This window comes from Callorhinus ursinus, unplaced genomic scaffold, assembly GCF_003265705.2.
Source record: "Callorhinus ursinus isolate GAN/ISIS: 27379988/994484 unplaced genomic scaffold, GSC_fseal_2.0 scaffold16, whole genome shotgun sequence".
Classification (NCBI taxonomy): domain Eukaryota; kingdom Metazoa; phylum Chordata; class Mammalia; order Carnivora; family Otariidae; genus Callorhinus; species Callorhinus ursinus.
In genome coordinates, this window is record NW_027397078.1 from 28,347,375 (window position 1) to 28,362,166 (window position 14,792).

General features: G+C 42.9%; 1 protein-coding gene across 11 annotated transcripts in view; it reads left to right on the top strand.

Annotated features, from left to right (window-relative positions):
- Window positions 1-14,792, top strand: part of SH3KBP1 (SH3 domain containing kinase binding protein 1) — a 324,202-nt gene that overhangs the window by 174,016 nt on the left and 135,394 nt on the right. For 6 of the 11 annotated variants that reach the window (XM_073902011.1, XM_073902006.1, XM_073902007.1 and 3 more), the window contains exon 5: window positions 6,823-6,952. In XM_073902011.1, coding sequence (XP_073758112.1) covers window positions 6,823-6,952 — 130 coding nt within the window. Of the gene's footprint in view, window positions 1-6,822; window positions 6,953-7,501; window positions 7,562-14,792 lie in introns of all 11 variants that reach the window. The other 5 variants (XM_073902009.1, XM_073902010.1, XM_073902008.1 and 2 more) reach the window with 1 other exon arrangement.

A 14,792-nucleotide genomic window follows, 5' to 3' on the forward strand; every position in this document is an offset into this window, starting at 1 on the left:
TTCAGAGATTTATTGAATGGAATCCGTCTTGAAACATGTTCAGTGTAGTTAAGGAGGGCAAGATACGCAGAGCTAAGCAGCTAAGTAAGAACCCTAGACGGTACGAGAGTGACAAACGATGGCATTGACAAATGAGGAAGGAATTTAGAAACAAGGGCACTCAGTGAAGGTGAAGAAGACGCTTCCTAGAACAGGAAGAATTTCATCTGCAGGCACGTGGAAGGTGAGAAGTATTTGGATTCATTCAGCAAGCACAGGGTATATTGTGTCAGGGGCCAGGCTAGTCTGGAGGGGGGAGGACAGGGTGTTGGTACAGCACTGCTCTGGAGTCAGGGATGACCTGCGAAGCTTCCGTGGCAGGTGTGGAGTATGGGAAGGAGAAGCTGGCCCCAGCAATGAAATGTGAATGAGATAAGTGCCAGTACCTCCTACACTGAACTTTTTTATTTTTAAAGATATTTTATTTATTTGTCAGGGGGAGAGAGAGAGAGAGAGAGAGAGAGAGCGCACAAGCAGGGAGAGCTGCAGTCAGAGGGAGAGGGAGAGGCAGGCTCCCCCAGAGCAGGGAGCCCGATGTGGGACTTGATCCCAGGACCTGGGATGCTTAACCGACTGAGCCACCCAGGCGCCCCTCCTACACTGAACTTTTAAAGGAATACCCCCATTTGAAGGTTTCTTCCAAATGGGTTTTCTAAGATTAACACAACCCTCATGGATAATTTTCTCACCTGTGAATAGTGGCGGGACAATGCTTCAGGATCTTGATTCATCAGAAAAGTTATCTTGTTGGCTTGATTTACTCTTTGCTCAGATTTTCAGGTTGGAGTGAGAGTAAGGCCTTAGCATAGAGTCATTTAGGAATTTGGGGACCTGTAGACTAGCCTGTAGCAATTTTGAAGGACAGGGCTGTCAAGCGTTGCTGAAGGATGTCGAGAAGGGCCCTATCAAAAACCCTTTCCACTGTGAGGCAAATCATGGATGTAGCTCTGTCTCATTGGGCAGAGTTTGCTGAAGTCTTAAATAGAAATTGTATATGTTTTCTTCAATCATTTCCCTTTGAATTACTCTGCAGATTTCTCTTTTGAGGGGCCCCTTTCATGTGGAATAGGCTTATTCTCAGAAGAACGAGGGATTAAAAAATCACTTTCCTATGTATATGGAATGTTGTGGCCTTGCCAAAAAGAGGTAATCAGACAATGAACTGCACAGGAGTTGGGGGAAGATATTGGCCCCGGCATTTAGGACCTAGATAACACTTGTCTGTTTGGCACAACCAGCTTTCATGTCCCCAAATCAACAGGGATGGTTATTTAAAGCAACTAAAATGGAAAATAATGTAGGTGTTTATGCCTTTAGGGAGTGGTTCCCTTAAAAATATTTTTTCACTAATTCCACTAATAGAAAAAGATGTTTTCTAGAAACAATTTTATTTTTTCAGCAGTATTCAAAAGGTAAAACTATATGTTAGAACATTTACATGAAGTTCTAGAAAAGGTAAAATCAATCATAGGTGGTAGAGATCAGATGAGTGGTTGCTTGTGGCGGTGGATTGACTAGGAGGGGTACAGGGAATTTTCTGGAGTGATGGAAACTTTCTGTATATTGATAGAGGTGTGGGTTACACAGGTGCATATGTGAAAACTGATTGACTTGTACTGTTAAGACGTGTGCATTTTATGAATTATACCTCAATTTTAAAAACTTTAAAAAACTAAGTATTTCTCTGGCATTCAAAAAATTTTGAAAATACTTTCCCTTACCTCTCAAAGATGGGAAAAAGGGCCAGTTTGGAAATTCTCATTTAATTACTTCTGAATAAATTTTTTATTGAGATATAATTGAAATAAAACACTGTATTAGCTTTAGGCATACAGCATAATGATTTGATACATGTATAGTATATATTGTGATGTGATTATAGCAGTGGGTTTAGTTACCATCTATCACCACACATAGTTAGAAATTTTTTTAAGATCTACTCTCTGACCAACTTACAAATATACAATACACTACTATTAACTGTGGTCACCGTGCTATACATTACATCCCCGGGATTTATTTATCTTATAACTAGAATTTTGTACCTTTTGACCCCCTTCACCTCTTTCACCTACCCCCCAGCCCCTGCCTCTGGCAACTACCACCAGTCTGTTCTCTGCATCCATGAGTTTGATTTTTTTTTTTTTTTAGATTCCACATAGAAGTGAGATTATATAGTACTTGTCTTGCTCTGACTTATTTCACTTAGCATAATACCCTCAAGGAACTAGAAAAAGGAACAAATGAACTGCAAGATTGGCAGAAGGGGGCGCCTGGGTGGCTCAGTCATTAAGCGTCTGCCTTCGGCTCGGGTCATGGTCCCAGGGTCCTGGGATCGAGCCCCGCATCGGGCTCCCTGCTCCACGGGAAGCCTGCTTCTCCCTCTCCCACTCCCCCTGCCTGTGTTCCCTCTCTCGCTGTGTCTCTCTCTGTCAAATAAATAAATAAAATCTTTAAAGAAAAGATTGGTAGAAAGAAGGAAATAACAAAGGTTGGAGTGTAAGTAAATGAAATCGAGTCTAAGACAATAATAGAAAAGATCAGTGAAACTAAGAGTTGGTCTTCCAAAAAGATAAACAAAATAGACAGATCTTTAGCTAGTCTCACCGAGAAAAAAAGGGGACTCAAATAAATAAAATCAGAAATGAAAGAGGAGAGGTTATGAATGATAAGACAGAATGACAAGGGATTGAAGGAGACTAGTATGAGCAATTAATTATTCACCAACAAGTTGGACAGCCTAGAGGAAATGGATAAATTCCTAGAAACATACAACCTATAAAGTCTGAATACATTTTGAGGAAATTTTTAGTAATGTTAAGGTGTGGGCCTTTCCTTAAAGCTTGACTTTTCCGTTTTCATTTCTGGAAAGAATGGTAAAACAGCTCTGGGAACAATGAGGCTGACCTCATTTGCCCATGTGCCTCTCCCTCCCCCATGCTTCCCTCAGTGCCCCCTCCAGTGTGCTTCTGACTGAGGTTTGGGCAACAAAGGGTCAGTTGTATGTAGAAAGCTATAGCAGCCCTTAAATGGGTTTTTCTGTCATGCTACTCCCACCTTGAGGTAGACTTTAGACTTGGTAAAGCTGTTGTTCCCTTTCTCAGTACAGTTTAACAGGTAAAACTTTAACGCTGTTAAGTCGAGACTATTCTGAATAGCTGTGTACCTAGGACAGCATGGTTATCTTTGTATCCACAGGCATCCTCTCTGTAGTGCCTTACAAATGTAGATAATGTGTGTAGAATTGGGTGGAAGTGTTGAAATGCACCCAGCTGCTTCCCCAACTTCCAACAGGGCTAAATAGCTAGAGATGAGCTCCTTGGGCCCTGAACCTACTTAGATGCTGATGATTGTGAAGACATGGCAATTGCAGGGCCCCCAGCACAAGCTGCTGAAGTGGTTTTACCGTGTCTTTCTTTCTCGGACACTGCCAGGTGTAAACTACCCTGTTCCCAGCTCTGGGCCGGAGGTAGGATTCTCTCTCGGGATGGAGCCCTGGGCTCGAGAGCTGGCTGGGTTGGGCCCAGGGGCTCAGGGTGGGGGCTGTTCTCGGCCTAGAGGCACTGCCTGCAGCAGGCTGTGGATGAGTGTGTGTGGTGCGGGAGAAGGTGGGCGTCGATTCCCCTTTATTACTCTCCTTGGGGCAGAAGTGGTAAGCCCTTGGTAACATCCATAATCCACAGTTTATTACAGAGGGACGCATCTCTTTCTCTCTTTTAAATATAGAAACAAGCATAAGCAAGCTTGATTTTCCAAGCAGGGGGTGCACAGGCTCTGTATGTTCCTTTCTTTGTTGCAGGAGCTTCTCAAGCACACTGTCTTTGTCTGTTTTGTTCACCAGTGAATCTGCCCCAGGGTCCTAGAGCAGTGCGGGATAGGTGCTTATTAACTGTTGGTCGAATAGGGAGGGGCACATAGACCTGGGCATGGTGGTACTTAACTGAGCACAGAGGCTAACATCATCCTGTCTCTTGGTCCCATTTGCTCCTCAAAGTGAGGCAGATCCTTTTGTGGGGGAATCGGGCCTTCAGAGACCCCCATCGAGGGTTTGCCCCAGTGATTTCCCTGCTTTTCATTCTTATTCATTCAGAGTGTGAGGTACTATGTTTTACTTTTTGAATGAATGAGGCTAGGCCTCAGTGTCCTCCTCTTAATGCAGAAGGTTGAACTCCAGAGTATTGCTGAAGAAGGGTACTAGGAGAGTGAGGATCATTTTTTCCCGTCATATCTCTAGCCCGAATCTTACAATGAAAGCAGACGTCTGTAGGAAGAAATAGTACTGAACGGTTCTCACTGGTACAGGGGCCAGACACCACCCCCCACCGCCATGACACCTGTCATGAGAAATGTACCCCCCAGGCAATGAGTGGTGGTTTCACTGCCTGACCCTCCACTCACCGTGTGGCTAATGATAGACTTCTGCTGCTTCCCTGTTGGCCACTCCTCTCAGACTGTGCTGTGACATTGATACAGGCATCTGGGGGTGTGGTAGGGTAAAGACACCCCTGTTTTCCCAGCAGGCAGCTAAGCAATCCCACACATCAGGAGTATTTTCTTCAGGGATCTCAGGCTGGAGTCGCTTATTACTGGAAACAGGAATGTTTTAGATACTGTCAAACTGAATCAAATGGAATTGGCCCAGCTGCCCCGCACGGTTGGGGATTACGCCAGGGACTGCTCATTTGCGGTCTGTGCCCTTGGTTTTTCCCTCTTGCCCCATGATTCTTGGAGAAAGACGGTCATTTTATGGTTCCTTATTCAGGACAAGCACAAAGGATCCCCCACCACAAATCCGGTGACTATTTGTATTCAGGCTCATGGCGAATTTTCCCAACTGTCCTAATCCTATAAAAAGCTCCTTGAAAGAATAACACATATCAGTTGAGTTGGCATAGAAACATGGAATGGTTTCAAGTGAAGTGCTGTTAAATGCCACGATGTGGTATTGAGTAGTCACTGGGACAGTTGTGCATGGACGTCTGGACTCTTTCCCAAAGATTCTGTGATCACGCAGATATAATTGCCACAGTGCAAGCCTGCATCTCGTGAGTTCCCTAAAAAATGCTCCAAACACCGTTCTGATTGTCTCCATTCTACAGGTTCTGTCAGCTTCCCCCTTTCTGGAGTGTCTCACACCCCCCTGCCCTACTTATATATATCTACCGTTTCTCCTCTTCAAGGCCAACCTTAATTTTTGATTTCTTTTTTTCTCAGAGCCTTCCTGTAGCATCCCCAATCTGGGTGAGCTCGACTTTGTGTAACAAGTTTGTTTGTACTGAGTCATGGCATTTTCCCATCTATTTACCTCCCACTGCTAGTTTTTATTCATGCCCCTCCTCTCCCCTCTTTCAACCACGTGCCCTTTCTACCTTGGTAATTGTCAACTGCTTCGGGGAAGAAAAAAAAGCCATGTCCTGTACAGTTCTCTGTCCCTAGCCCCTAGTGTAGAACCATAATACATCTGTCTCTAACACTGATCGAGTGTATCCATTATCCCCATTGTACAGAGAGGAACCAGGGTTCAGTTTGGTAGGAAATTTGAATGAGGTCATATAACTGCTGAGCTTCAGTAGGATTTGAACTGGACTTTTTACTTTAATATTCTTTATCTTTTTTGTTTTAGTTGTTTTAGCTGTTAAATTGTATTTATCAGTTTGAGTTGGTGTTATATGCATGTAGTAAAAAAAAAAAGTCCAAAGGTTCAGGGTCTCTTTCTGTTCTATTGCACTGGGTGAGTAACTTAATACATGCTTGTTCTCAGAATGTCCTGCTATTTTCCTTCAAGACGCCACCTTGCTGTTCTGACTTCGGACTTCTGCTGTTCTGTTAGTGGCTCCATCACAAAATCTTGGGATGGCTTTTTACCTTCCCCTTGCTTGCCCCAGCTAATTGGTGGCTCAAGACCAGCTGCTACTTCAAAGGGCCTTCAAATCTATACCCGCCTTCTCCCTTGTCACTGCTCCCCCAGATCCGGCCCTCACTCCCCTACCCAGAGGACTACAGTCTGGCTGCCCTCCCTACCTCCCTTCACCCTGTTGCACTCCATTTCAGGGTACTCTAGAACCGTTCAGAAACCTGCAGGGAGTCCTTCTACCTTCCGATTGAGTTCTTAGCTCAGGGCTTCTTAGCTGTTTTTGTTTGGCCGTCTAGTTAGTTTGGATAATCTGGGGAAGCCACTGTCCCTTGTTAAATAATGGTTTTAAATGCTTAAAATGAAACATAAGTTTACAAAGGGAACCATTGAAATAGCTATCAAGCTATTTTAAAAGCAAATTTTTATATGAGAGTCTGTGTAATTTCTTATTATAATTAATAAATAATTCTGTAATGAACACATTAGATAACAAGGTCCCCAGCAGGTGTGGTAACTACCACCATTTCATAGTAGTCATGGGTGCAAGCGATATCTTGAGATACCCACAGCTTCTGTGCTGTGATAAGAAAATGTCCATGATTTGTTTGGTGACGAGTCACGGGTCCTTCTACGATTACTGTCTTACCTACATTTTGTGACCAAAGGAAATGTCAAATTTCAGTCTGAGGTTAGTGAAAATAAATTGCTAATCCCTTTCCACTTGTGTTTTTGGCCCCCAGGTTCAGCACCCCCTTCCTGAGTGTGAATCTCAAGACTCTGTGAGGTCTGCAATCTCATTCCCTGTTAACTCCTTCCGCTCTCCCTGTGTGGGCTCTGCACTGTGCACCATACAGATGGGAGAGAAAACTGGGAGCCACATTGTCTAACCTGAGCCCTGCATCTCTGTTCTTCTGTTTGCATCTGTGCAGGTAGAAGAAGGATGGTGGGAAGGCGTTCTCAATGGGAAGACCGGAATGTTTCCTTCCAACTTCATCAAGGAGCTGTCGGGGGAGTCAGATGACCTGGGCATTTCTCAGGATGAGCAGCTCTCCAAGTCAAGTAAGGAAGTCCCCCATGTGGGAGGGGGTGGGGGCACCGGCGGGTGCTGCTCCAGCCTCCCCGCTTTTCTGTAGCCTGTGCCGAGGGACAGTGACAGAAGCTCACGAGTACGCTTCTGCTTGTGCTGCCTTCACCCCTGCGGTGTAGTAGCTTATCCTCGTAAAGGTGTGAACCGCACACCTTCATGTGTGCGCAGGCGCACGCTGTCCATCTCTGGATAGGTGACCGTCAGCCTCCGTGCCATTTTAATATTCTCCTACGGCTCATATTACTGTGCTTCCATATACTTGTCTCACTGCAAGTTGGTCCTTATTTTTTAAATGAACCAAATGAGACTGTATTTCTCAGCGTCCTTGGAGGAACTTGGAGAAAACTGGCACATGCACACACACACAAACCATTGGTGGTGGGAAGGGCTGTGTTCGGGAAGACTGCACGCCAGTTTCCTTACCAGTATGACAAGACAGCCCAGAGGCCAGCCCCACTTTGGGTGAGCATGCATGTCTATCTGCGATGGTGAGAATGGACTCCAGATCTTTCTTTCTCCAGGGCCTGAAGCTCTCCTCCCTCCAGCTTCTCTGCTGCCCTTTCCAGCTCACGGAGCAAAAGGTCAGGACCGGGAAGCTTTGTTCTCCCAGTCGCTAACCCAACCTCCCACATGGGCGTCTGTGTATCTCTTGTGCCCCGTCTTGAGCCAAGGTCATGGCGTGAATGTCGTAAGAGGCTTGACTGTGTCATGGTGGTGCGGCACTACCTGGGGTTGCAGACCTCCCTTTCTAAACTCCGCCCTGTCAAAATGATACTTAAACATCTTTCTTTTCCACTGGGAAAAATCTGATTTTAGTGGTGTTCTCAAGTTAGTCATGTCTCTTTTATTTAACCAGTAATCGGATGGACAGACTCCCAGTTTGGAGGTAACGCCACTTCTGGAAAAGTGCTCAGGCAACCTTCTTCACTTGGTCTCTCAGCAGCTCGGGCTCATTACAGCTTCTCATACATAGAAACAGCAGCTCTGGCTGGTTGGCTGATAAACTTCAGCTATACCCTTTCCCTCTGCTGCCAATGCCAGGGACCCCAGCGCACCCCTGAACTCCATTCCATCCTAGGGTCTATGGTAGGAAATATGGGAGGTGATTTTGGAGCAAGCGAAACATCTTGGAGCTCCTGTTGCCTTCTCTGGCTTGGGGTGAGGCAAATCTCTGCTAACATGGCCCGGCTAGTGAGTAAAGCTGGGAGGGCAGTGAATGTCCTTGACCCCATGATAGTGGGAGTTGCTATAGGTCCTGAACTGCACATCAATTCTAACCTCCTTGGGGTCTCCTTTTATATATGGGAATAGTGTTGTACCTGGTAATTGGGTCCTATGATCACAATACTGTACCTCAGGGATGTTGTGGATTAAATGGGCTTTCTTGGAGAGAGGACCAAATCAGGTCATCATACCATTATTTCTGTGGGGAAGTGTATTATGAGTTCTAATAGCAATAATATATATAAATCACCTCACCCATATAAGGCTGTCCATAAACAGTCACTTTCATTGTTAATCATGATAAACTCTTGGCATATAACCAGTTTGTCTGTTGAGGCTGACGCACACTGATTGGTACCATGCTCACTGAAGCATTCTGTCTCTGCATGTGGAAATTACTCTGGGATTCCTTTACTGATGCAGAGAAGGAGATCTGGAGGGGTATTGCACAACCTCTCTGGGAGAACCTTGACTTCTGGGTATCCTGCCATGTTAGTTATGCTTTCACAGCTGGAGGGGCAGAGAAGCAATGCCTTTTGTATTTTTGGAGCTATTGAAATAAACTGTCTCCTCTTGCTCTAACTTAATAGTATGGACATTTGACCCTGCCTGACCCCCTCAGCTCAAAGTGCATGGTGCTGGAATTTCTGGGGCAGGAGGTTCGGAGACTGAGTGGAATGGTCTCTCTGGGCACTTAGCCTTCCTTCACATGATCAGAAGGGGCTGTTTCTCTTGGAGAGGTTGTTCTCCCCAACACTCATTCAGTTAAAAGCCCTCCATTTCAGAACTAGGAGAGCCCCAAAGTTTCAGCAGCCATGTTTAGTTACCACAGAATTTGTCCCTTATTGAGGGGTTTTGAGGTCCCTGAAGAGGCATGGTCTCCTAACAAGGATGGATGATTCTGAAAGAACTACATGGCCTTGGCAATCTTCCTGTATGTACAGTTAAGGACAAGAGGGCCCATCTATCTATCTCTCCATCTGTCCACCCATATCCATCCATCCTTCCTTCCTTCTTTCCTCCCTTCCTTCCTTCCTTCCTTCCTTCCTTCCTTCCTTCTTTTTCTTCTATTCCTCATTCATTCAACCCTTGCTGAGCCCCTGTTGTTACTGAGACACTGCACAAGACACTGAAGATACACAGAGTCCCTGCCATCAGTCAGCTCACATTGTAGAAAGGGGAGTACACAAGCTGGTAGTTCATGAAGGTGCCCCAGGTGCTCCATGAGTGTCTGAGGAAAAAGGTGGAAAGGCCAGTCCTATTGGGATGTGGGGACAATGGTGGTCACAAAGGACTTCATACAAAAGCTGATGTGATGATAATGTCCCTGTGGCTTGCTGAATTGAAGTAATCCCCTGAAAGAGAAATATCATCTCTCAGCATTCTGACAGGCTTTTCCGTAGCTGTTTACACTCTGATGATACAATGGCTATCAGATGGTAAAATGTATAAAATGTAGCCCAGACCACATACAGAAGTTAGGTATACTGGTAGGATTTGTCTAAGCGGAATCTTTGGTTTTAGAATGATTCTGCTTATTCCTGATTCACAGAGAATGGCATCAGTAGTCTCAATGTGCTTTACTTTAATTTTTTTTATTTTAAAGGAATTATAGAGTCACAGGAAGTTGAAAAAAAAAAAAAAAGAAAAGAAAGAAAGAAAAACAACCCAGAACTGTACAGAGAGATCCCATTTACCCTTCATCCAGTTTTCCCCCCGGGATAACATCTTGTAGTAGTAAATGCCTATTTACTTTCATCAAAAACTGAGAAAAACAAAGGTAGTTCATGCACAAAAGACATCTAGGTTTTTACTCTGGTATGAGCTAAACAGTACTTAATCAAGGTCTTTGTTAGACCAGTCCCCTTAATATTCCTAATGCTTATGCCATTTTGGTAATTTTTAGAGAGTCTTGTGGCTCCATATAAAAATCCTCTTAATTTAAATGCTACCAGAAATCACGCGTGAAGTGTTTTTGGTTTTTTTTAAGAGAGATAAAATCTGTGTCCTGGTACATATGAAGAAAACTTTGTATACAGTGTATCCTTGTATATCTCTTTGTTGTACACACACACACACCCCTACACGTGCACACAATTATTTGGTATTTGTCCTCTTCACATTTCTATTTCCAGAAAGTATTTGAGTGTAGTTATTAAGATGAGTTTTGTCAACCGATGGATGAATGTAATACAAGAAACCTGGCATTATATTTCTAAGGAAGTGTGCCCAAACAGCTTGACACATGGCAGGTGTTCAATAAGCACTTGCTGAGTCCTTTCTTACTCTAAGGAGGCATTTTTATCTTTGAATGACAGGTGCAAATTGCTTGAACTTGCTTTTCTTTTACCCTGATGTATTTTTGTATATGGTGGTTGGTTATGAAAATCTCTGAACTTTAGATCTTTGTTCAGGGTAATCTAATCTGTCAAGGAAAGAGTTATAGCAATGTATTGGTTGATAACGTTGATTTAAACTTTTACCTCAGATAAGAAAGTTCATAGCTATGTAGTAGCAGAAATGTTTTGCTCCATATTTAAATTTGAAAACGCTATTGTATTTTATAGAATTTATGGAACATTAAAGGTACTTTTTGCACAGATGTTTTTATTATAGAGAATTTCTAACATATACACAAGTCGAGAGAATAGTGTCATGAACCCCTGTGTGCTCAGCAACCAGCTTCAACATTCATTAGCCTGTGGCCACTTCATTGCAATTATACCACGGCCCAGTCCTCCCCCATATTATTCTGAAGCAAACTCCACATATCATATAATTTCAGTCATGAATATTTCAATATGTATCAATAAAAGGGGGGGTCTTAAAATCCTTATCACACCAAAAAAATAATGGCAATTCCTCAGTGTAATTAAATATACAGTGTTCACTTTCCCCTCATAGTCTTCTATTTTGTTTAAAGTTTTATTAAAGATCTCTACACCCAGCATGGGGCTCGAACTCATGACCCCGAGATCAAGAGTCAGATGCTCTACTGACTGAGCCAACCTGATACCCCATAGTCTTCTATTTTTAATGCAATTTGTTAGTTTGAATGTGCATCCAGAGGAGGTGCATGCATTGTAACTTATATCTGATTATAATCAGATGTGTTTCAAGTCTTTCTAAATCTATAGATTTCTCCTCCATGTCTCCTTTTTCCCTTGTAATTTTATTTATTTATTTATTTATTTGACAGAGAGAGAGAGAGAGAACAAGCAGGGGGAGTGGCAGGCAGTGGGAGAGGAAGGAGCAGGCTCCCTGCTGAGCAGAGAGTCCAATGTGGGGCTCAATCCCAGGACCCCGGGATCATGACCTGAGCCGAAGGCAGACGCTTAACCAACTGAGCCATCCAGACGCCCCTCCCTTGTAATTTTTTACTGAACAAACTGAGGTCCTTTGTCCATTCATTTCCCACCATCTGTCTTTGCTGATTTCATCTCTGTTATGCTGTTGACTCTGTGTTCCTATAAACTGATAATCACATCTAGGGGCTTGATTAAATTGAGGTTTGAAATATATATATATTCCCTAAAATGTCATAGATGGTGGTGTATCATCTATACGGAGGCTCATAATGTCTAGCTGTTTTTCTTTTTGAATGTTAGCAGCCACTGACGATTCTCACCCAGATCTGTTGGGGCTTGCAGAATGACACCAACAAGGAATTTTTTTTTTAAGATTTTATTTATTTATTTGACAGAGAGAGACAAAGCGAGAGAAGGAACACAAGCAGGGGGAGTGGGAGAGGGAGAAGCAGGCTTCCCGCCGAGCAGGGAGCCCAATGCGGGGCTCGATCCCAGGACCCTGGGATCATGACCTGAGCCGAAGGCAGATGCTTAATGACTGAGCCACCCAGGCACCCACCAACAAGGAATTTTTTAAAAGAAATGGGCTCCCATGTAGCAGACCAATGGTGAAAAAAATTTGAGTAAATTAGGTTTTTCAAAAAGAAAACATCCAAGTGATTGTAATAATAGTGTGGGCAGAATGTTATGTTAGGAATAGAAGGGAATTTAGAGATCTTCCAGCCTGGTGTCAGATAAGAACCCTAAAGTCCAGGGAAACTAAGTCCTGGGTGTGGCATGGCTTATAAGTGACAAGGCCACAATTATATTCAGGCTTTTCACAAACACTTTGGTATTGCCTTTATTCTGGCCTGCAGTTTACCCTTTCACAGAGCATCTGACAAATTCCAAATTTGACTAGAGTTTAGATTATTTCTTCCTATTGCAGATCATGATTAATTAATTACCTTTTCATTTTCCATTTTGCATGTGCTGGTATTGACTAAATGTGAAATAGAACTAATTATAGGGGCACCTGGGTGGCTCAGTCGGTTAAGCGGCTGACTGTTTTGGCTCAGGTCATGATCTTGGGGTCCTGGGATTGAGCTCCACGTCGAGCCCCGTGTTGGGCTCCGTGCTCAGCAGGGAGTCTACTTGAGATTTTCTCCCTCTCCCCCACTCATGCATGCTCTCTCTCTCTCTCCCTCTCTCTCTCTAAAAAAAAGAACTAAATACAAATTATACTGATACTATATTAAATTATAATCAGAGAATATCCTGAATCCATAAGATTTATTTGGACGCTGAGGCAAATCCAGATACTACTGTTGTCCATTTTCATTTTCAGACAAATTTTGCTTCACATTTGAGACATAAATGTGTCTTTTATTTCTAACATCTTTTTTAATATTATTGAATTTCTCAGATTCTAAAGTTATTGTTGTAAAACCAAAAAGTATTCCTGTTAGTTTTTTTCTTTAAAAAAAATCATTTAGCTACAGAAACATTTTCTTTAATTATTTTCCGTAATTTTCAGAGGGACAAAGTTTGTATTTTCTTTCTGTAACCATTAATAACTAGGAGATTTCAGTTTGAATTGACTTTGTTGTTTTGCTAATTCTTTATTTTGGGATTTTAGAATCTGAATCTTTAGTGACTTGTCAAGCTAAGACAAAGATGAAGATGGCCTTTTAAAACTTTCGGCAAACCACTTTCATGATATAGAAATATTGTATTTCATTAGTTGTAAGATAAAGATTGTTCTTTTTTATTTTGCACATTTTGTTCTTTTTAGTATTAGTTGGTATTTGTTTTGTATATGACATTCTATTAGCATTGAAGAGCAATTAGCAAATTGATGAAAGAGTTTTAAGCAAAATTAGATGCTAGGATAAGCATATGATTTTCTGTTGAAATTCTAAAATTCTTCCTTTTTTTTAAGATTGATTTATTTATTTATTTGACAGAGAGAGACACAGTGAGAGAGGGAACACAAGCAGGGGGAGTGGGAGAGGGAGAAGCAGGCTTCCCTCGGAGCAGGGAGCCTGATGTGGGGCTCGATCCCAGGACCCTGGGATCATGACCCGAGCCGAAAGTAGACGCATAACGACTGAGCCGCCCAGGCGCCCCTAAAATTCTTCCCTTTTAGAGTGTTTGCCGCCTTCGGGTATTAATACTTAATAGTGATAGTAGAGTATTTCTCCCAATGGAATAAACAGCACTCATATTCATGAACTTTCTAATTGCCCGTCTCTTTTGCACTTTAGATAGAACATGTGTGTCCTCGTTCACCCGCAGCCCAGGCTCCATTTCCCATCACCTTGCTGCCAGTGGACAGGGTCTTTGCACACATGCTTGGCCATTCAGAGACATCAGAGCTGTGGTCTCCCTCAGTGATCCTCAGACTTGGTCCTGGGGAAGAACACAGGGAGGTTCTGTTGTACTTGGAGGGACTTTATCAAAATACTGATTTCTTTTTCTTCCGCTTTCTTTTTCTGACACTGAGAGGACCCCCACTGTTTAGTTTGGGAGGGCCTCGCTTGCAAAACATCTGCGTTCCTTAGGAATAATGTCACCTTGATGACAAAAGTGAAGCAGAATAAAAATTACCCAAATAAAACAAGCCGCTGTTATTTGTTCTTTTTTTTTTTTTTTTTTTTTTTGGTCATCAAAGTCCTTAAGAGCTGCAAATCTAACATGAACCTTTGAAACACTTTATTGTTTCTTTGGATGATTCTTATGTAGCCAGTGGTTTTGAACATCTAAGTTTTTGCTTTAATTGGATGGAGCACACTTGTCAAAAAGGGCAGACTTCAGAAGGAGGGTATCCCACCATGCCTGTAGGACATGGAAATGGGAAATACCCAGTGGCATTTCACTTGTCCATCTGATCATTCATAGTTCTCTTCATGTCTCAGGAGTGACGCGGCCCAGAAGCTGACTTGATGTTTCCTGTTGGAGTTTTCCATTTTCCTAAAGAATGGTCTAAGAAGTGAGACAAGTTGCTCCCTCCCTCTCAGTTCCTCTCTCTGTAAACGTAACCTGCCTTTCTCTCCCTCAGACTTATTATGAGTGAGCTGTATGACTGGCCTCTAGTTTGATATTTAGCTTGTAAGCCATAAGAGAACCTGTTTGTTGGGTAATGTAGAGTAATGCATTTATTAATTGAGTTTGCCTTTAGCAAACCATTTTACCTGCCCATGGTATTCTCTGTAAGGAGTGTGTGTGTGTGTGTGTGTGTGTGTGTGTGTGTGTGTGTGTGTGTGGTATGTACTCAAACTAGGACAGTGTGTGTATATTT